The sequence below is a fragment of the Bufo gargarizans genome, chromosome 1 (assembly GCF_014858855.1).
Source record: "Bufo gargarizans isolate SCDJY-AF-19 chromosome 1, ASM1485885v1, whole genome shotgun sequence".
NCBI classification, from domain to species: Eukaryota; Metazoa; Chordata; class Amphibia; order Anura; family Bufonidae; genus Bufo; species Bufo gargarizans.
The window spans coordinates 70141701-70164661 of record NC_058080.1 but is presented as its reverse complement, the minus strand read 5'-3'; the positions used below and the strand labels follow the sequence as shown (position 1 = coordinate 70164661).

At 41.8% G+C, this 22961-nt stretch overlaps 1 protein-coding gene across 1 annotated transcript; it reads right to left on the bottom strand.

Annotated features, from left to right (window-relative positions):
* Nucleotides 1-1041: 1041 nt before the first annotated feature.
* CYTL1 (cytokine like 1) lies at nucleotides 1042-14938 on the bottom strand. Its single transcript, XM_044282859.1, has 4 exons — nucleotides 14739-14938; nucleotides 14608-14652; nucleotides 6864-6992; nucleotides 1042-1863 (listed from the first exon to the last, which is right to left on the bottom strand). The coding sequence occupies exons 1-4, from the start codon at nucleotides 14880-14882 to the stop codon at nucleotides 1783-1785; spliced, it is 399 nt and encodes a 132-aa protein (XP_044138794.1). The 5' UTR covers nucleotides 14883-14938; the 3' UTR covers nucleotides 1042-1782.
* Between the last annotated feature and the right edge of the window lie 8023 nt (nucleotides 14939-22961).

The following is a 22961-nucleotide window of genomic DNA, read 5'->3' as shown; positions in this document are numbered from 1 at the left end:
ATAGGGTCCAGATGAAAGCACAGAGCACAGCAATGTCACTGCTCTCTCTCAGAACTGCAAAAAACAGCAGAAAATGGCTGCTGGGGAGGTTCTTATATAGTAAGGGGTAGGCAACTTTCCTATTGGTTGCTAGGGATGTTGCTAAGCTATGACAAAGATATTGCAGCCTTCTGATTGGCCCACAAGCAAGTAGGGAGGTTACTGCTGAAAAAATAAATCTAGACTATATGCAATTACGAATATATATCACTATATTCTAGATTTTGACAAATTCTCAAAGTGACGATATTCGAGCTAAAAATTTGCGATAAGAATATTCGCGATCAACACTACTGGCTATAGCATTGGGTCAAATCTGACTTGATGACGTAATGGGGTTGTCCAGGATACAGCTGCAGTACAGGATACAGACATGGATAAGGGTAGCGCAGCTCTTGAAGTAGACTTCCCAGAGCAACAATAAGAATCAAACTACCCAGTCATAGGCCCTTTCACATCAGCTGATGAATGTTTGTCTAAATTAAGATTCGCGACAATTGTTCCATGTAAGCTTTCCGCCACTACAAACTGCAGTAATGTTAATGGCAAGGGGTTTTACGGCTTGCATCAATATCCTTTAAAATAATCATTTATGAAGGTAGTGTCACGGAAGGTGTACAGAAAACTAGAAGATACAAAATGAAGATCCGACTGACTGGATCCAAAACTAAGGAACCAAAAGGAGAGACCTGGCTCTCTCCCTAACTGCTCAGCCTATGCAAAAATCTCAATGGTAGATGATCGCATATCCTCGTATTTCGACTGTATAACACTTGAACACCCTATAATAGTGAGGGGACACGACCACCGGCTCCCTACACTAGATACGGAGGGAGTCAGGGTCACCTGGGATCCAGCAAACAGGAAAACACAAATGAATGAACAAAACATATCTGTAGAAGACTCAGTAGTTGCATCCAGCATGCATACACTCCAGGAAGTTGTATAAACCGCAAAGTGATGCAGTATGGGAAGGGATTTAAAGGGATGCAATCAGTGCAACTACATGACAGCTGAGAGAGGCTAACGAGATGAGAAAACAAAAGCAAAACAAAAGTAACCTCAAGGAGGAGGTTCTGAAGAACGTCTGTCAGAGCTTCTCAGATGTCTGGTGGTGACAGGTAGCTGTAGCTTTGTAATGTACTGTTAATGCTCCTATCTTCCATTTTGGGCTGTGGTCACATGACCATGTCCATGCATCTTTTTCTTATTTCCTGTTATGTCATGGCCATGGGTGTGTCAGTGATAGGAGACGATCTGTGTAAGTAGCTGAGTGGGAGGAGCTATAAACTAGCTGGGTGTTGTTAGGGGTGGTGCCAGAGCAGTGGCAGAGGAAGGAGAAGTGCATCATGGGTTTGGTTGGATACAGGAACAGGAAGTGCTACATACAGGATGGAAACAAACAAGAGGGATTGGTTTACATGGTGAAAAAAAGGAGAGAGTACAAACTAAAAAAGAAAAGTATGGAGAAGATGTACATGAGCATATCTGATAAAAACCATAGTAATTCTGGAAACTTCCTTTAAAATCATAGCTTTTCGGCAGCGCATCACTCTGCTCATGGAAAAGGAGCCATAGTGGATTACATTGTGTTGGAAGAACGCAGCTTACACCTGAAGAAACAATACTACCTCAAGAAACTTATTGGATAGGAACGATTCTTCCAATCAGCGAGTTGGGAGTATTTTTTATGATTTCATTGTCTCCAAACTACAGACACGTAGAGATATTTAAATTCATATTTTATCTTGAGTTGAATGGCATAGGAGTAGTAGATGGCAGATTTTCAAGTGCATCACAGTCGTCAATGAAGAAGACCAAGTCCTGCATAATAGACAAAAACAATATTAATGAATGTTTTACTACAGTCTCCAGGGTTATTTGCACTCCGTTCTTTCCTAATAGATAAGGCTTCTTTCACATCTTAAATATTCCAAAATATTTGCAAAAGTAATGTATATGTTTGTCCAAAATGTGGAGTTCCACTTGTTCTTTTGCGCTAAAAAAATAAAGTGTGCCATATTTTTTACCTTCCATATGCACTCACCTAAAGAATTATTAGGAACACCATACTAATACGGTGTTGGACCCCCTTTTGCCTTCAGAACTGCCTTAATTCTACGTGGCATTGATTCAACAAGGTGCTGATAGCATTCTTTAGAAATGTTGGCCCATATTGATAGGATAGCATCTTGCAGTTGATGGAGATTTGAGGGATGCACATCCAGGGCACGAAGCTCCCGTTCCACCACATCCCAAAGATGCTCTATTGGGTTGAGATCTGGTGACTGTGGGGTCCATTTTAGTACAGTGAACTCATTGTCATGTTCAAGAAACCAATTTGAAATGATTCGAGCTTTGTGACATGGTGCATTATCCTGCTGGAATTAGCCATCAGAGGATGGGTACATGGTGGTCATAAAGGGATGGACATGGTCAGAAATAATGCTCAGGTAGCCCGTGGCATTTAAATGATGGCCAATTGGCACTAAGGGGCCTAAAGTGTGCCCAGAAAACATCCCCCACACCATTACACCACCACCACCAGCCTGCACAGTGGTAACAAGGCATGATGGATACATGTTCTCATTCTGTTTACGCCAAATTCCGACTCTACCACTCTACCATTTGAATGTCTCAACAGAAATTGAGACTCATCAGACCAGGCAACATTTTTCCAGTCTTGAACAGTCCAATTTTGGTGAGCTCGTGCAAATTGTAGCCTCTTTTTCCTTTTTGTAGTGGAGATGAGTGGTACCCGGTGGGGTCTTCTGCTGTTGTATCCCACCTTTCTTTCCCATTCTGACATTCAGTTTGGAGTTCAGGAGATTGTCTTGACCAGGACCACAACCCTACATGCTTTGAAGAAACTGCCATGTGATTGGTTGATTAGATAATCACATTAATGAGAAATAGAACAGGTGCTCCTAATAATTCTTTAGGTGAGTGTATATTGTATATGTTATATATACAACTGCGCTCAATGGAGGCGATTCACTGAACCAAAACTGCCATAATTGTGGCTGAATTTGTGTCAAGAAAAATGGCAAAAATGCAGTGCATTATGGGGGTCATTTATTATCCAGAAATACGCCTATATTAGGTGTATTTCTGGTGCAGATTGCGTTGCAAAGGTTAGTTGTGCCCAGTGGCATACTGCCAATATAGGCAGACCACGCCGTTGCTATAGGGCCCGTGGCACAGGAATGCCCAGAGCGCATTGAAGGCCCCGCCCGCTACTCTGCACAAGACAGTGACAGACAGTTTATTCATAGTTAGTTCCCTCCTAGGCACACTGCGCAAAGATCCTGCTGCTGATTGGCCAGTGTATCAGGCAGCAGGAGCAGCACAGGCACACACAGAGGCGCGCACCCGGCGTGGCAGAGTTATCCTCTCTGCTCTCACGTGCTGCTCGCCATCTGCCGCCCTCAAGACAGTTATCAGCAGACAGTCAGTTACTGCAGCCCCTCCTGCTACCCCCACCCAGCCCATACTGAAGGACCGCTCTGGACCGGTCAGTGAACACAGAAGTGTGCCACAGTAAGAAGAGAATGTTCATATATTATGGTATTGGTTGGAATCGGATATCAGTATTCTTGATTAGGGGAGGGCAGAAGAAGCAGTTGGGTTTGGGGGGGGGGGGCCCTGTAGACCCAGGAGGACAGTGTGCTTTCCTCCAACTCATCTCGACACTGTACTCCTGAGTACTCTATGAGCCTACAGGCCCCCCCAGCACATCGGGTGGGGGTGGGGGCAAAAAAATTCCAAATGGGGTGGAATTTGAAAGGTTTTGTTCCTACGGCATTCCATTTGTGGCAAAACTGACCTGTGCCCTTCATTCTCTGGGTCAGTACGATTGCAATGATACCACCTATGTATAGGTTTTTTATGTCTAAATAGTGTAAAAATAAATGATTTACTTTTTTACATCACCATATTCTGACCCCCATAACTTTTTTAAAATTATATATACTGAGTTGTGTGGGGGCTCATTTTTTTATCACATTTTATTAAATTTTTTCTGGTAAGAGAAGTGATGAAAAAATGGAGCTGGTAGCAAAGGGGTTAGGATGTGGGGAATGGGTTATGTCAGGCTTTAGCACAGTGGACACAGACAGGAGGAGCGATGTGTATGCGGGCTCCAGCCCTGCACTCATTCAGCTGTGCTCGCATACATATCGCGCCCTGTGTCCACTGTCCTGTGCCCGCTCTGCTAAAGCCTGACATAGCCCATCTATGCCCGGCTTTACTAAAGCAGACAGGCAGGAGCAGTGATGTGTGCAGTACATGGCTCACTGCAGCCCCAGGGAGATCCTTACTCCCATATAGAGAGAGTACGGATTATAAAGCACTATAGGCACCTGAATTTAGCATTAGTGATGAGCGGGAGGTGCCATATTCGATTTCGCGATATTTCGCGAATATTCGAATGAATATTCGTGTTATATTCGTCGAAATCGAATATTCGTAATTATTCTAATTATCGCGAATAATATACGAATATTTTTTTTTTTCGCGTATTGCGAAATAGTATAAGGCAACGTTCCTATGCTAATTGACTATGGCTAGGCTAATATGTGTATTTTACGAAATTTCGTGATTTGCTCTAACTTCGTCTCTTAGAATATTACGAATATTCTAAAAGACGAAGTTAGAGCAATATTACGAAATTTCGTAAAATACACATATAGATTGTAATTTTGCTAATATAGTGCTATAATCCCTTTTTTGCCTCTAATTTTTTTTTGCCTCTTCTGAACTTAAGTTTTGTAAAATATATACACTATTAAAAAATATTACTATAGCTGTATATTAGCTTAAATACAATCTATGTGTATTTTATGAAATTTCGTAATATTGCTCTAACTTCGTCTTTTAGAATATTCGTAATATTCTAAAAGACGAAGTTAGAGCAATATTAAGAACATTTGCAAAAGCCAAAATTGTGATGCGAGTAATATAACACGAAATAATCGCATGAAGATTTCAACTTAGCACTGCTATATTCCATATTCTAGCCTAATATGGAATATAGCTGTGCTAAGTTAGCACTGCTATATTCCATACTATTCAGATTCTTGCTATGGGGCCCAGTGATCTCTATGTACGCCCCTGGTTGTGCCACAATCGGTTACTTTTCCCCGCTCATGCCAGATCTAAAAAAGTGGGTGTGGTGTGGGCAGGGAAGGGGACGGGCTGGCAGGCCATCTTATTCATCATTTTCTAGAAAATGGTCTAAATGTAAGCCAGCAAGGAAGCTGCCTTACATTTAGACTGGCGCTGGATGCACTGAAGTTATGTAGAGGTCGGCGTCTCTTCATAACTTCAGCGGATCCACCACCAGATATAGGGGTTTTTACGACCGGCTTAATGAATGACCCCCTATGTGTTTTAGGCTACTTTCACACTTGTCTTGAAAATTCTGGTACTGAGTTCCGTCAGAGGATCTCAATACCAGAACTAATAGGATCTGTTTTGATTTTGCACATCAGGATGCATCCGTTCCCCTGCCGGGTCTCAATACGAGAAAATAACAACGAAAGTGTGAAAGTAGCCTTAGACACTTTTGCGGCTCACTAGACAGTTTTGAAAGTGTCTAGAAAATGAATTGCAAAATTCACCAGATTTTTATGAAATTTGCCACAATTGTGGCACAGAATACTGCTTGAAAGTAAGCTAACCAAGATGTGATGCAAGTAACAGTGTCTGATCTATTAAGATTCCCCAAATCTTTCGGACAGTGTGAGCCACTGTGATGCATTTGGAGTATTTTCTGCCTGTCTCATATAGGTCTTACCCTTAGGCAATATTAACCCCTTCCCAACATGCGCCCCCTCCGGGTACTTTAAAGGATTCAAAGCCTGGTACGACTGTGTTCCTATGGAGCTCTGCTTGTGGCAGTAACATAGTAATTCTCCCATAGGCTGCAATGTTATGTCATTACAGTCTATGGTCGAGGTGATCTGCTGATGGCATGTTGAAGTCCTCTAGGGGGACTTAAAATAAGAGTAAAAAAGTTTGTAAAAATATTTGTAATTTATTTTTTTAACTTCCTACTATATATTGCCCTCATATGGCTATGTGAATGGAAAAATAAAAAAGTTATAGCCCTGGGAGGGCAGAGAGTGAAAAACAAAAGCCTAAAAATCCTTCACTCGGGACGGGGTTAATAAATCTGCCGTACTGTTCATCATATATTCTACAAACCCACATGGAATGCCCTTACTTCTACTATTACGTAGATAAACCTGGGATACTTTCAAGTTTCCCACAAAATTGGGTATGTAGGAGAACTCAACGTGTCGCCCGAACTGGCACATGGCTCCATAAGTAGACACCAATATTATAATTAGTCTCTGGTAGGTAAGGGGCCCTGTTACAGATTTTGTATTGGGGCCCAGGAGCACATTTATTTAGGTTTCTAAAAAGCAGGGAACTAATGTGGTGTAAAAGGAGGACTAAGTGCATGACATACCGTAAGTGGATCACGTCTGGCAGACATGGGATTCTGTGTATTATTAATTAAGAAAACCCCTGGGGTCTCTGAATACATTTGTTGGTGAAAGAGATGTTTCGTTGTAATGAATTTCAAAACTGCTGTGGAAAACGGTATAAATGTAACATCTCTAAGGATGTTCTGTAGAGATAAAGGGATCTCCGAGAATAAAATCCCAAGCTACTGATAACTGAACACCGCTATGTAAAAAGCCATATATTGGAAATTCCAACTAAATTTACCATGCTGAAGCGTTAATATATATCACATGTATTTACTTCATTTTCAATTTTCATACAATAAAAACACATAAAATAAAACAACATACTCGTTTGCAGACGGAGTTCATGATGTTATATAAATTTCTCACTTTCTTCTTTAAGGCGGTCACTCTTGGAAACCTTCCACAATTAGGTGTGGAGATAAAAGAGCGCAGCTTTATCATCACACAGGAATTCTGAAACATAGTAATTCATGATAGAAATGCATAATTGGATTTATCCACATTATATATTTCGATTGTACTCACCGACAAAAATAATATCATGTCATGTCTAGATAGAATCTGCGACATGGTGAAAAAGGCTGTGGCTTACCTCATTTGTGTGGAAACTAGTCGTAGTAGTCATTGTGCAAACCATGGCACAGATGGGAAAGGAATGGGGCTTTAAAGCGGTTTTCATTATGCATTTTTTTCATCAACATTAGTGTTGAGCGAAGTTTCCAAACATTCAATTCGGCTGCTTCGAGGAATTTCACAAAGAAATTTTCTTTGTGATGAATTACTTTGTCAGTAGTGGGAGCAATGACAGGGAATGGCGATTGAGCTGATTGCGGTATCTGAGATGAAAAATGAGGGCTTTCAGGAGATAATCCGGTGGGGGAGGGGGGGACTATTTCTCACCTTATCCATTTGAGCACGAAGAGGCCACCGGGGCCATCATGATTTGAAGATCCAGTGCAAAATTGTCAATCATACTTCACCACACTCAAGATTTCGCGTGGGATCTTCACTCAAGATGGCTGCGACGGCCTCTTCACGCTCAAATGGATGAGGAGAGTATGTATTTTTTTTTTTTTTACCACCAATTCAGGTAAAATGTATTTGTTACTGCAAAGCATAAGGAAATTCATCTTTGCGGCAAATAAAATCTTCCCTGAAATTCGGATATTTCAATTGACTCAACCCTAATCAATACACCTTGGCATAAATATTTCATATTTATCCCCCAAATGACTTTTTTTTATTTCGGCGCTCTTCTCCCTATGTTATAAGGATCACTATTGTGGGCCTGGATGTTTTCATTCCAATCTACTAGTTTTAGCAGTTTCTGGCCTTGAAAATGAACCCAGGATGCCTAATGCCACAACTTTCCCTGTGCCCTGGGGCAAGGGTACTTTGGACTATGGACATTTTTGGACATTTGCCATTATTGCTACTTTGCAAAGCCATCAACTTACCACTTTATTGCTCTTTGAAGGCTTGATTTGTACTATGATTTAAGCTGTTATGTGCCTTACACTGTTTCATAGTGTTGAACTACATTTTGAATGTTTATTGTAATTTGTGTATTCTGTACATTTGCACTAATATTGCACTATAGCTGCACTGCACTGCACTGTGGAACGAGTAAATGCACAGCCAACTAATACCGATAGACCATGACTTTCTAGCTATGCAAAGTTTTGGCGGGAAAAAACAGACACACTGACCTTCTGACTGGATTAGCTCTGTTGTTTATGTCTGAAAACTTGTTTATATCTGGAAAAACTGCTTAGTCATTCCCATAGACTTACAATGAAATTCTATACAAGTCTATGATAGACAGAAATTATAAAAAAAATTCTGTTTAGGCTGTGATTCTCAACTCCATCCCTCCCACTGGAAAATTCTAGTTTAGCTACAAACTGTATATAAGGTGAGCAGTCAATAGCCCCTAGTTGTCTGGAGATAGGGACCAGTGCTTAGTAAGAGAGATTTTGCCATATAGGGACCAGTGCTTAGCAGGAGAGACTCTGTCAGACAGCATGAGTGACTAGAAAAAGATGCTGAAATGGGGATGCTGAGCCACAGGTTACCAGCCCTTTGACCACGGCTCCAGCCGGACGACAGAGCTACCAGCCTTTGGCCAGGGTAGCAGCCTTCTGAGAGAGAGGAACAGCTAGCTCAGGCCTTTCCTCATCATGAAACTGTCTTCTGCCAGAAAGGAGACTGGAGAAGCCACCTCACTGCCTCACCTGTACTGTTTTGCACTTGAGTTCCCTCAGTAAAGAAAAACACTCGTTATCTGTAGACCCTGACTCTGGACTTACAGTGCAATTCAAAAGTTTGGACATCCATGGTCAAAATTAATTTTACTGTGAAGAGTTAAGCAAGTTGAAGATGAATTGGTCTCCAAAAGACAAAGTTAAAGATGAAACACACATTTCAACATGTTAAGCAATATCAGTGTATTATTTTGGTTTCATACAATTTTAGAGTGAAAAAAAGAAAAGGAGTACCGTGCAAAAATTTGGTAACCCAAGGAGATTTGAGCGCTCAGATAACTTTGACCGAGGTCTCAGACCTTAAACAGCTTGCTAAGGTTAAGCCTAGTTTATATTCATCGTTGGGAAAGGTCAGGAGATGAAAATAGTCCCAAAAAACAGCAGCCATGTTTTTTTTTAAGCAGCTGCCTAACACTCTGAAAATAAAAATGGTTGAGGGCCAACAAAGTAGGAGAATTTTATAGCAGAATAGCAAAGCTTTTTCACGTTGCCATTTCCTGAGATCGAAATGTAATAAAAAAAAATGGCAATTAACAGGAACAGTGGAGGTCAAGAGACGATCTGCAAGACCAAGAAAAACTTCAGAGGCAGCTGCTCATAGCAGTGCAAGAAAGGCAAATCAGAACCCCTGCTTGACTGCAAAAGACCTTCAGTAAGATTTAGCAGACTCTGGAGTTGTGGTACATTGTTCCACTGTTCAGCGACACCTGCATAAATATGGCCTTAATAGAAGAGTTATCAAAGGAAAACCTCTCCTGCATCAGAAGTTTGCAAAAGATTATCTAAACAAGCCTGATGTATTTTGAAAACAAGTCCTGTAGACTGATAAAGTTAAAATAGAACTCTTTGGCCACAATGAGCAAAGCTATGTTTGGCAAAAAAAAGGCACAGAATTTCATTAAAAGGAACACCTCTCCAAACATTAAGCATGGGGGTGGATGAATCATGCTTTTAGGTTGTGTTGCAGCCAATGGCACTGGGGAACATTTCCCGGGTAGAGGGAAGAATGGATTCAATGAAGTTCTAGCAAATTCTGGTGTTTTTGCTCATTAGGTGGTGTTTTTGTCTTTTTGGCTTCCTTTCAAAAATTCAGCATGCTGGAGTTCTTGGCATTTCTTCAGTTATTTTCACATCGTCTTCTCTGTAGTGGAAAAATACCATGATGAAAACTCTAGGGGTAACAGTCTAAGCAAAAAGTGCCACAGAAAACATGGCAAAAAATGCACTAGGCTGAAAAAAAGCTATGAGTCATTCTGGGGTATTAACAGCCCCAAAAAGGCCAGTGCAAATCTGTGTGTGTTAGAATCCAGCTTTTTTTTTTTTTTTTGGGGGGGGGGGGGGGGATAGAGGAACATATTTTTATGCCTTTAAAAAAAAAACACCACAAAATGCATGTGTTTTTTTTACAAGCCTTTTTTTTAGGGGGTGGCGTTGTTTAGTTACAAGTTTTACTTGCATTTTATTTCCTATAGAGATGTTTATGGAAAAAGCCTGAGAATTCATCACATTCACATGCAGAGCGGTGATTAAAAAATACCAAGGGGGCAAAAGACAACATCAAACTGTTTATTTTTTATTTTTATGAAAACCTATGTATGCTAAGGTCAAAGGCATCTGTTTGACGTATACATAATGTGCATACGTTAATAGTGTTGAGCGCGAATATTCTAATCGCAAAGTTTTATCGTGAATATCAGCACTTTGAGAATTCACAAAATTCTAGAATATAGTGCTATATATTCTTAATCACGAATATTCTAGTTTTATTTACCACTAGATAAAGCTATAATATTGTCACGACCCTTGGTTAAGTCGTGACTCTGTGTCTACACGTGCGGTTGTCATTGGCAACGGTGTTTGCATGTGAGGCATTTTCCCTGGGTTGTGGTGTTTCCCCATTTTTGGTTTGCACAGGGTTAAATGTTTTGTGGTGGGTGTGACCTCTGGCCTCTTTATATGTTGGTGTGTTGCTGCCTGAGGTCAGAGTTTGCTTGTCAGCCTGTGTTGGAGCTTTGCTCCCTGGCTGTATATTTGATGTCTGTGTGAGCCACTTTTATTTGTGATTCTGTTTCCTTTGCTGTGTCAGTTTGTCCCCTTCGGTGTGTTTCTGTTTTCCCTCCCCCACCTGCTGTATGTAGTTTTGGTGTGGTCCCTGTTTGGAGGTGCGCATGGTGGTGTGATGGCTCCGAAAGGGGCGTGCTTTCCCGGAGGGGTTAAGCGAAGGCAAGACTGTGGGTTTCCCAGCCTGGAGCCTCCGTCCATCTCGGCTGCGGCAGGTAAGTGTAGATAGCATTGTTATGTTGCTGTGTGACTTACCTGCCATACAGTTTCACCCACAGTCTTGCATCCTGTCAGCTACTGGGCCTCTGGAGACGCCTGTCATCCGTGTCGTGGATGCACAGGTATTCTCTGCCCTGTCATCATCTGTAGGGCAATGCAGGGATTCCTAGATCTCTAGGCACGTCGGTATGAGTCCTCTTACCACTGAAGGGGGCTCATACAGTTAGGAGACTAGGGACTGTTGAGGGAAGCGTTAGGAGGTGACCAGCTCCCTTTTCCCTGCTCATTTGCATAAACTTGGGTAAACTTTGGCATATGGGAAACACATGCAAATAGTGTTTCAGCTGAAAAACAAGGCAGATTCTGCTAATTTGCATGTCTTTCCCATACCTGGGCATATAGCATATATATTAGCATATAGCCTTTGTGTGATTGTTTGTTATAGTTAATGAATTTGCACATGCAATATGTGCATATTACATTGCTGATTTTTGCAATCGCGAATTTATTGTGAATATTCAGGTAAAATTCGCAAAATATTGCGAATTTGAATATTGCCTATGCCGCTCATCACTATACGTTAAGCCTGGGACAAAAACGCAATGTAAACAGAGCCTTACTGATAGATTGCAACAAATCAGCATAGTAATAAGGAGTTGAATTCAAAATTTCAAGTGTAAATAAAAAAAAAAAATTGTGGATTTGATGTTACCTCTGTAGCAAGTGCATGTAAACCCTAGCATCTTTCTGATATCTTCTTATCTTTTAGGCTGGGTATTTAGTTGTTTTTTAGAGGAGTGGAACACAACTGATATACAGTATGTCAGTACAGCGAAACTCCCAGGACTCGCTCTTCCATCAGCAAGTACTTTATTCAAGATTCCATAGACAGTTGTACAATGCATTTCGGCCTGTCCTGAGCCTTTCTCAACCATTTGATTTGATTTGGTTGAGAAAGGCTCAGTACCAGCTGAAACGCGTTTTAGAACCGTCTATGGAATAAAGTATATAGAGAGCGAGTGCCGGGAGTTTTGATATACTGCCAAAAACACACGGGAACTTATCCCATCCACGTGTAGCGCTCTACAAATAATATAACTGTCTGCTGTCCTTAAACTGATAGAATCAAACAGAAAAAAAAACCAGCATGCAGCATTTTTCTGCGTGCCACTATTTGACATCTGGCGTCACAACTGATGCGCCAGCAAAAAAAACCAAAAAAACAGGATCAGTTCTAGCTCCTTATACAGTTTTTGCTGATTTTAAGTTTCTTTTTGTTAAAGAGGAATTACACAAAAAAAATATTAAAATTGGCCATTCATCAGTACATGAAAAATTGCACACTATGGTAATGATGTTGCATTTACTTTTAGAGATATTGTCAGTTTTCCATTTTGTTGAGGCAGCCATTTTTTTCAAGGAGGTAGAGCCATATTAGTGACATAAGGCTGAAAAAAGTGTCCATCCAGTTGTCACTTATCAATTGGCTTCTTACGTTTTGCCTGTAAAAGTGAAAATTTACCATTGGTTGCAAAGTTAAAGGTAAAAGCCAACATGGCTGCCTGCTGTGGTTGTCGCTCTAGCAAACAAGTCTGCGGCAACAAACCAAAAACATGACAATATCTTAGTAAGCAGAAGAAAGGTGGACGAATTTACATTTTGGTTTGGAAATCTTTTCATAAAAAAAAATTATAATAATTCCCTGTTGCCACCTGGAAACTGTCCACAAGCTGCTGTTGACTATTTCTGTTATATTTCACTCTATAGAGAAGATTCACTATTATATTTTTTTCTGTTAGATCAGACAAAGCATAGCAACTTCTCATGATTTTGATATGTGAAAATGAGTCGAAGGAGTCAGCAGCAGCTAGCCTACATGTTGATGGTTTCCAGGTAGAACAGAAAAAAGTAAATAAAGATGTTAAAGAAAAAAGTCCATGAAGGTGTATTACAGAGAAGTTAGGCCCCTTTCACACGGGCGAGTATTCCGCATGGGTGCAATGCGTGAGGTGAACGCATTGCACCCGCACTGAATCCTGACCCATTCATTTCTATGGGGCGGTGATTTTCACACATCACTTGTGCGTTGCGTGAAAATCGCAGCATGCTCCTCTGTGCGTTTTTCACGTAACGCAGGCCTCATAGAAATGAATGGGGTTGTGTGAAAATCGCAAGCATCCGCAAGCAAGTGCGGATGCAGTGCGATTTTCACGCATGGTCGCTAGGTGACGATCGGGATGGGGACCCGATGATTATTATTTTCCCTTATAACATGGTTATAATGGAAAATAATAGCATTCTGAATACAGAATGCATAGTACAATAGCGCTGGAGGGGTTAAAAAATTAGAATAATAATTTAACTCGCCTTAATCCACTTGTTCGCGCAGCCGGCATCTCCTTCTGTCTTCTTTTGTGAGGAATAGGACCTTTGATGATGTCACTACGCTCATCACATGGTCCATCACATGATCCATCACCATAGTGATGGATCATGTGACGGACCATGTGATGAGCGTAGTGACATCATCAAAGGTCCTATTCCTCACAGAACAAGACAGAAGAGATGCCGGCTGCGCGAACAAGTGGATTAAGGTGAGTTAAATTATTTATTTATTTATTTTAACCCCTCCAGCGCTATTTTACTATGCATTCTGTATTCAGAATGCTATTATTTTCCCTTAGAACCATGTTATAAGGGAAAATAATACAATACACAACACCTAACCCAAACCTGGGTACCACAGTCAGTTTTTTATCACGCGCGTGCAAAACACATTGCACCCGCGCGATAAAAAGCGAACATCGGAACGCAATCGCAGTCAAAACTGACTGCAATTGTGTTCCTACTCGCGCGGGTTTGCTGCAATGAACCGGGACGCATCCGGACCTAATCCGGACACGCTCGTCTGCAAGGGGCCTTAGATTTTGCATGTCCTGAATGTAGAGACGATAATATTTGTGGATAAAACATGTACAAATCCAAATTTACCACCGTGCATGTAATATAGGCAATATGTTTTCAGCTGTCCATCCTGGAAAATACCTATATAAAGTAATGCAATTAAAATTGTATACAATATATACAGTACTGTATAAAAAAATGTTGAGCATAAAGTGAAACAAGCTATACCGGTGCGTATGTAGCAGAGCTGAATTTAGCACTTAAAGGGGATGTCCAGAATTAGTGAAACATAGCTGCTTTCTTTCAAACGCAGTCCCACACCTGTCTACGAGTTGTGTTTCGTATTGCAGTTCAGTTCCATTAAACTGAAAGGAGCTAAGCTGCAATACCACATACAACCTATGGACAGGAGTGGTGCTGTTTCTGGGGGGGGGGGGAGCAGCCATGTTTAAACAGCCCTTTAACTTTTTGTCATGCAAGTTCTTTTTACTTTAGTAAGAAAAAAATAGCAAAGTCATAGAAAACAGATCATGATATCACAGCAGTGTGTTCCAAATGACAAACCTGGCTCTGCTACATAGGATTTGATTACATTTATAAGACAAAGTCTGGATACTTACATGTATATCCAGATAAAGCGTGGGTAGAGACTCTTTGCACTGCCCCTGTTATAAAGAGCAACAATAATGTTATAGTAAAATGGTGGTTGTAGTCCTCCCAGGACGCCTCCCCAGTCTCTCCAGTTACTTACAGCTGGCAAAATCCTCTGCAAGGTTTGAGAAGACTCAGTGATTTCCCGGCTCAGGGTGACAACTCTTGAATAGCATGTCGGGGGAGAAGAGGAGGTGAAAAGGAAGAATATATTAAGTGCTAAGAAAGTCAGCAAAAGCTTCATTACTGTTTGCAGATTGTCAGCAGAGAGCTGCTAATGGCTCCGGCCGAGGTTTCTAAATCAATGGACACATAGCAGGGCAGTCAACACCAATTTATATGAACAGCTGAATCGAGGGGGGCGAAAAAAAAAAGCCACCGGCTCCCAGCCAAGGGGTAGACGAATGTTTACATTACACGCAATGGCAGACAGAGAGGTTTCATAACCTTTCCGAAAAAGTCGATGAATAACAAACAGATGGGGAAAGCGATTTCTGTTGATAAGATTAGATTTCTAAGATTCTCTATGTATAAAGCGTTTGCTGTTCGAGCACAAAAATATGTAATTGCTGCAAGAATGAAATAATATTTTACATGAGCCTCAGAAATCCATTTTAGATTCACATATTTTCATGGAGTAATGCTTTTTTTCTGATGCAGAGCTCTAAATTCCCTGCATATTCATAGAATTAAGGCCACTCTCACACTCGCGTTTGGTGCGATCTGCACAAACGCATCCGTTCAGATAATACAACCGCATGCACGGATCCGTTTGTATTATCTTTAACATAGCCAAAACGGATCCGTCTTGAACACCATTGAAAGTCAGTGGGGGATGGATCCGTTTTCTACTGTGCCAGATTGTGTCAGTTAAACCGGATCCGTCCCCATTGGCTTACATTGGCTCAGTTTCGACAAACGGACACCAAAACGCTGCAAGCTACGTTTTGGTGTCCGCCTCCGGAGCGGAATGGTGACTGATCGGAGGCAAACTGATGCATTCTGAGCCGATCCTTATCCATTCAGAATGCATTAAAGGGGTTATCCCATCTTAGACAATGGGGGCATATCACTAGGTTATGCCCCCATTGTCTGATAGGTGCGAGTCCCACCGCTGGGACCCACACCTACAAAGAGAACGGAGCCGGGGAGAGTTGTGGCTGGAGGACCCAGGTCCGTCCACCACCAGGCGCAGCTCCCCGCCTCTCCCATTGAAGTAAATAGGAGCGCACCGCACATGCGCGGCCACCGCTCCAATTCATTTCTATGGGGCCGACGGAAATGTATATATATATATGTAGATTAGCTTTCTGAGCAGATCTCGGTGTGGTGAAGCTATAGTACATAGTGTAAATGATATGTAGAGGCTAGGACACATCTCTGCCCTCAGCATGTCTAGCCCTGTCAATCAAGGGGAGGGGGAAGTGTTACAAGGCAGTGCACAAATGTTTCAGCCCCACCTCCTGGTGCTCATTTGCAGATGAATAAAAACGTACATATCTCTGCAGCTGTGTAGCATACAGACAAAAGAAAGATATTGTTTTAATCAGCATGATGAGCCCCACCAGGCAGTATGTTTGGTTCATTAGGGTTGATTCTGGAGACAGAGCCGCTTTAATGTTACTGTAGATGCAATTTAAACAGGTTGCTAATGATACCGAGATTAGGTCACTGGTATACTGACAGCGGCAGGAGAGTAGTGTGTTGATCTTGTGAAAAGCAGTGACCTGCCTTCTTATCTGATGATGTTAGTAAGGACAGGGCTTTTGCATGGGTCTGGGACAGAATCAGGTGGGAATGCACTTACATTAGATGATGGGAATGATAACAGCAGCAGGAATGTAGCGATGACCATCTCATGGGGAGCAGTGACCCGTCTACACCTGTGCACATGACCATTTTCCCATAGATGTCTTCATTATCTCAGTTTTGTATGCAGGTGATATGGAAAGAGTAGGGATACCATGACCCATTTTTTAATAATTTTCATACTGATCAATATGGGCTAATACAGTCCTAATTTCAGAATAATATGGGAACAAAGTAATATTCTGAAATTAGGACTGGTGCTTACTTAGTCCAAATCAGCTATAACCAAGAGTCTTTGCAGTACTCCAAACCTGGGGGTATCTGCAAAGTTTGGTTTGTTACATCATGTTTGTTAATGCTATGTACTGTACACTAAGTTGTTGCATGAGCCAGGCAAGGTCAGAGTCAACAATCCTGGCCCAGTCAACTCTAGAGCTTAGGGTGTGGGTTGTCTCCACCCCCTGGTTCCAGAAGATTCCAGTCAGAGTAGCTGTAGAGAGGGAGGAAGAAGGAGCAGTTTCCATGTGTTCCTCTCCCATATACTCCAACTCCATGTCCTGGACCCTCGGTGACCTCCACAAGCTCTAGTAGATGGAAACAAGCAAAGGAAGAGGTTTTGTATGGCTACAGCAAGAGAGAGAGAGAGACAGCAAGGTAACCCAGCTTAAGGTAATTCAGACCCTGCTGTCACAGAGGGATAACAAGTTAAGATACCCTATGCATCACAGAATAGTGGATACTACAGCCACGGATTCCAGAGCACAGCTATTAGCCAGAGATTCCTATAGCAGATATTTTAGCCAGAGTAATCTAAGGGCCAATGTAATATTCATCTGCTTGGCTCATGTTGGGACATCTGGGAGGACTTTGCATTATATACAAACTACTGCCAAACCATTGCTAATGAGCATAAAGGGCCTTTAAGTTCATGTATGCAAGAGGCTATTTTCCAGTTTTGAGTGGAAATGATCTACAGATTTATGTTGATCGTACCTATGGGCACATGTATGGTGGAGTCCAGCATAGTACATGAACTGGTAAGTTGTTTGTCAGTTATAGCTGTGAAATTTTTTCCCCATATTTTCCAGGCAGGACTCCAGTATGGAATTCATTTTCAATAAAAAAAAACATTACACAAAAACAAAATGTGCTTCTGTCTGCCACGCATGAAAGACCGCATTATGCTAGGAGAAACTTCTCTGAGAACCATAATTTTAGGTCGAACAAGTAGCACAGAAACAGTAATGCATTATTTTAATCTGAAAGGACATTTTGTTTGGTAAGAAATTCCTTGCATACATCTGAAGGCACAGGACTTAAGGCACACCGCTATTCCCCGCTCAGCAATACAGTAATTTTCCGCCTCTCAGACACTGTATCACCAAATGAGTAGGACAAAAACATATATTATTGTAATAAATAACCTCTAATGAATTCAGGTCATGACTGTTTTGGATAACGGCTTACAAGTATCCTACTGTTTTCCTAGGGGACAAGTCTAAAAATGAATTTAATTCAACAAGCTGAAAAAATAAAACATTCTAAATGGGTCTTTCATTTTCAGTTTTTTTTTTAAATCCAAAAGGTAAACCTTATGGAGTTCCAAATACATGAAATAGGTGACTTGACAATGTGTAAGGCTCTGTTCCCAACCGTGTTGTAGCTTCTGTTCATAGTAGAAGCCAAAACCATCATACTATGGACCACAACGGTGCCCAGCAGACCCTCATTAACTTATAATGAGGCTTGTTAAAGTTCTGTAAAGGTTTCGTTCATTTTAACATCACGAATAGCTCAATGTGATGCCACTACTAATGCATTTGTAACACCCCAGAGAGGTGTTACTACTCCTGCACCCTGCTACTATCTCTAATGGGCTAACAAAACGTCATCTTATGTATGTCTTTCCAGGTCCTCCACAATGTGCATTCATAATCTTGTTATGCAATTGTTCATATGTAATGTGCCTGGTTCAGCATCAAGTGGCAGCAAACACAGCAGAGCTATAGTTAGATAGAATGTAACTTACCATTTCATTCACCCCCCTTTGGGCAGAAGTGGGCAAGTCCTGCTTGCTAACAGAAGGAGGTGGGACAGTTCTGATTTGTTCTGGTTGAGACTCCATGTTGGAGCTGCCAGGATTCTAACCTACTTTTTGGCTGAACATAAGTCCGACTACAAGACTGAAGTGAAGTATAAAGAGGAAACAAAGAGACCAAGTGAGCTTGTCAGTACAGCAGAGTGAGAGAAATATATAGCTGAGTTCAGTTTGCCTGCCAGCGTAATGCTAAAGCCTGCTGGAACCAAGACAAAGCCTGAAAATGTTTGGAGAAATGTTTATTCAAGTAAAGCTTCCATTGAACTTCTGGACTCAAGTTATTTTTTCAGAACCCTCAATTATTCCCCCTATTTATTGCTTCAAATCCAAAGCCTGGAGTCCAACTGTATCCAGGTAGGAGCACCGTGACAGAAATAAAGAGACAATTTAGGCCGCAACATACCACTCGGCATTTCCTACACCTGGGACTCAATAGGAAGGGCCCTGGGTGGAGGCGCCCGTTGCACATTGAAGCTGTCCATACTCTGTAGACAGCTGTCTGATGAACACTTGTTCAGCTACTTCTCCTGAACCTCCAAAACACATTCATACTTGGGCAAACGTGCATAGGTTCTCAATAAGGTGACAGGAGAAACCACTTTCGGCAACCGTATGTCCGTTCTGCAAAAAAAGCATAGAACATGTCCTATACTTGTCCACAAAATGCAGCCTACTTGAAGTCAATGGGTCCGCAAAAAAACTGATGCAACATGGACATCATCAGTATTTTGCGGATCCGTGTTTTGCGGACAGCAAAATGCATATGGTTGTGTGCTTGAGGCCCTAGATGAATAGTGGAAAACCATCATGTATGGCTTTTTCATAATGACAGATATCAGGGGAAAGAAGCATCTGATATAATGTATTTCAACATTACTCGTTCCCTTGGGAGATGTGGAACCAGAGGTTTCTTGGAGGAACCTCTCCACATTAAAATAAACAGGCTTGACTGAGGCTGCATATACTGTATATGGAGTCGAGAAGAATAGATAACTGCTGACTGATAACCTTGTACTGACTGCTATCTAAAGTTTTTGTGCAGCTTTATCTTTACTGTACTTCATACTAGAACCTTGCCTTAACGAAATCTGTCACCAGAAAATTTACTGATAAAGCAGATTTAGTGTCTTACTTTCAGTTAGTGATCCATTGCTACATTCTGGGGGAAATGTGGAAATGAGTTGTTAAGTGCACTGAAGGTGGGTCCAAGTCACTCTGTGCACATTTGCTCCTCCTGCTTCTTCTGTGAGTCTCTCCCTCTTATTCTATGACAGGGCCAGGCAAGATGTATATGGAGGAACCTGACTTAACCAGTCCCCAAAGCTGGACAACCTCTTTAAAAAGGACCTGTCACCACAAAATGTAGTGCAATCTTCAGGCATCATGTTATAGAACAGAAGAAGTGGAGCAGATTCATATGTAGTTTTCTGGAAAAAGATTCAGTAAAACATGTAATAAAAAAAAAAAGAACTGAAAAAAGTGTCCTAAACGGGTGGAAATGCTCCAAACCTAGATACTGAAGCGTGTCTATTAAACATGTAATTTTCTTTAATTGCTTTTCCTAATTTGAGGCTGCCCCTGTACTGAAACCCTACATAACTACTCTGCACCTAGAGACTATAGACACTGCTGTATACTGGGTGTAATTCTGACAACCTTTTACACTGCACTCCTGGGTATAATTCTGAATATTACACTGCAGCCCCAAGTATAATCTTGCATGTTACACTGCATGCCCAGATATAATCTTGTATATTACACTGCACCGCCATGTATAATCCTGTATATTACAGCCCCCGATCAGGCCCCTAATCATTTTCAGGATGGCTGGCAGCCTGAACAGCAAGTGTCAGCTGTAACATACAGCTGACACTCTGCTGCAATGGCCAACATCAGTGCTGGCACTGATGTCAGCTGTTTAAACCCTCCCATGCTGCAGTCCATAGAGACCGCAGTATGGTAGGGTTTAACATAGGGAAGGAACTCCCTCTCCCATCAGGTAGCTGCACTGCCATGGCAATGTCTTGATGGTTAAGGGGTTAACAGAGGGAGGGAGCTCGTTCCCTCTCCCATCGGGCTGTGGCAGTGTCCTGATGGTTACCATGGCAACCGAAGACCTTGCAAAAGTTTCCTGGCTTGCCATGTACCCTACGCCTGACAGGTCCAGAGACAGGATGCTGATCAGGTTTAGTGTCACTGACAATACACTGCAAAACACTATTGCAGTGTATTGTACAGCCATCAGACCCACTGGATCTTCAAAAACCAAGTGGGTCTGGGTACAAAACGTGTTAAAAAAGTTTTATTTGCTCTGAACGTGGAGTTCTGAAGTCTGGGGGTCATTCAAATTGGGAGTCTGATCTTTGGTTTGAATGAGGGAAGGGGTCTTATTCATATTGGGACTCTGATCTGAGGTCTGGGGGTCATTCAAATTGGGAGTCTGAACTGAGGTCTGATTAACATTGGGTGTCTGATCTGAGGTCTGATTGAGGGTCTTATTAACATTGAGGGTTTGATTGGGGCTCTAAGCTAAGGTCCGATTAACATTGGGGGTCAGATTTTTGGTCTGACCTGAGGTCTAATTAAAAATATTTTTTTTATCTCATTCACTAAAACGTAGGTGAGTCTTATAGGACGAAAAATACAGTAACTTATTTTTAATAAAAAATTATTTTACGCAGAAAAATGAGTAAAACATGAAAACAACTATGTAAATGAGGTATCACCATAACTGTATCGACCTGCAGAATAAAGTTATCATATTATATATACCGCATGGCGAACCCCATAAAAATACAAATTAAAAACACTGACACAATTACCCACCTCACCTGCCAAAAAAATGGTTTAAAAAGTGATAAAAAAAGTCATATGTACCCCAAAATTATACAAAAAATCCCTACAGCTTCTCCCGCAAAAACAAGCCCTCACATAGCTCAGTCAGCAAAAAAATAAAAAAAGATATGGCCCCTAAAACAATATAGTCAAATTCCATGTTAGGAAATCCATTTGTTGCTCTTTCCATTCTCAACGCTGCCACGTCCCCAAACAGCATAACTAGTTGTGGGATGCACTTTCTCCTGTTGCCCCTTGTGAAAATAAAAAAATTGGGGCTAAAGCTACATTTTCTGTTTCTATATTCTATGAAATGCTTGTTGGGTCACTCACCACACCCCTCAATGAATGCCTTGAGGAGTGTAGTTTCCTGAATGGAGTCACCTTTTGGTGGTTTCCATTTTAGGGGTACCTCTGGGTCTCTTCAAATGTGACATGGCATCCAAAAACCATCCCAGCAAAATCTGCACTCAAAAAGCCATATGATGCTCCTTTTATTCTAAGCCCTGCGGTGTGCCCATACGGCAGTTTATGACCACATATGGGGTGCTGCTATATTCATAAGAAAATGGATAACAAATAGTGGGGTGCACTTTCTCTTGCTACCCTTTGTTAAAATAAAAAATTTGGGCCTAGAGTGAAATTTTCTTGTAAAATATGTAATTTTTAATTTTCACTGCCAAGTGATTATTTTTTCTATGAAACAAAGTGCTCACTCCCCCCTTTAAATATTCCTTGGGGGGGGTGTAGTTTCTAACATGGGGTCACTTTTTGGGGGGCTCCACTGTAGGGATGCATCAAGAGTAGAGTTGAGCGGACACCTGGATGTTCGGGTTCGAGAAGTTCGGCCGAACTTCCCGGAAATGTTCGGGTTCGGGTCCCGTAACAGAGGATCTGGCTTCATGTCAGCAGAGAATCAGTCTGCATGTCATAGCAGAGAATCAGGCTTCACGTTAGCCACCACTGCAACAGTCCATTGGCATATATTTAGGCCCAGCACCCAGGCAGAGGAGAGAGGTCCCGTAACAGAGAATCTGTCTTCATGTCAGCAGAGAATCAGTCTGCATGTCATAGCAGAGAATCAGGCTTCACGTCAGCCACCACTGCAACAGTCCATTGGCATATATTTAGGCCCAGCACCCAGGCAGAGGAGAGAGGTCCCGTAACAGAGAATCTGTCTTCATGTCAGCAGAGAATCAGTCTGCATGTCATAGCAGAGAATCAGGCTTCACGTCAGCCACCACTGCAACAGTCCATTGTCAGATATTTAGGCCCAGCACCCAGGCAGAGGAGAGAGGTCCCGTAACAGAGGATCTGGCTTCATGTCAGCAGAGAATCAGTCTGCATGTCATAGCAGAGAATCAGGCTTCACGTCACCCAACATTCGAACAGTCCATTGGCATATATTTAGGCCCAGGCACCCAGGCAGAGGAGAGAGGTCCCGTACCAGAGAATCTGTCTTCATGTCAGCAGAGAATCAGTTTGCATGTCATAGCAGAGAATCAGGCTTCACGTCAGCCACCACTGCAACAGTCCATTGTCATATATTTAGGCCCAGCACCCAGGCAGAGGAGAGAGGTC

Coding starts and splice junctions, on each gene's coding strand:
- CYTL1 (XM_044282859.1), bottom strand. CDS start 14,882: ATGAAGCTTTTGCTGACTTTCTTAGCACTTAATATATTCTTCCTTTTC. Junction 14,653..14,738: donor TGCAGAGGATTTTGCCAGCT/GTAAGTAACTGG, acceptor TCTTTATAACAG/GGGCAGTGCAAAGAGTCTCT. Junction 1,864..6,863: donor TGAACTCCGTCTGCAAACGA/GTATGTTGTTTT, acceptor TCTATTATGCAG/GACTTGGTCTTCTTCATTGA.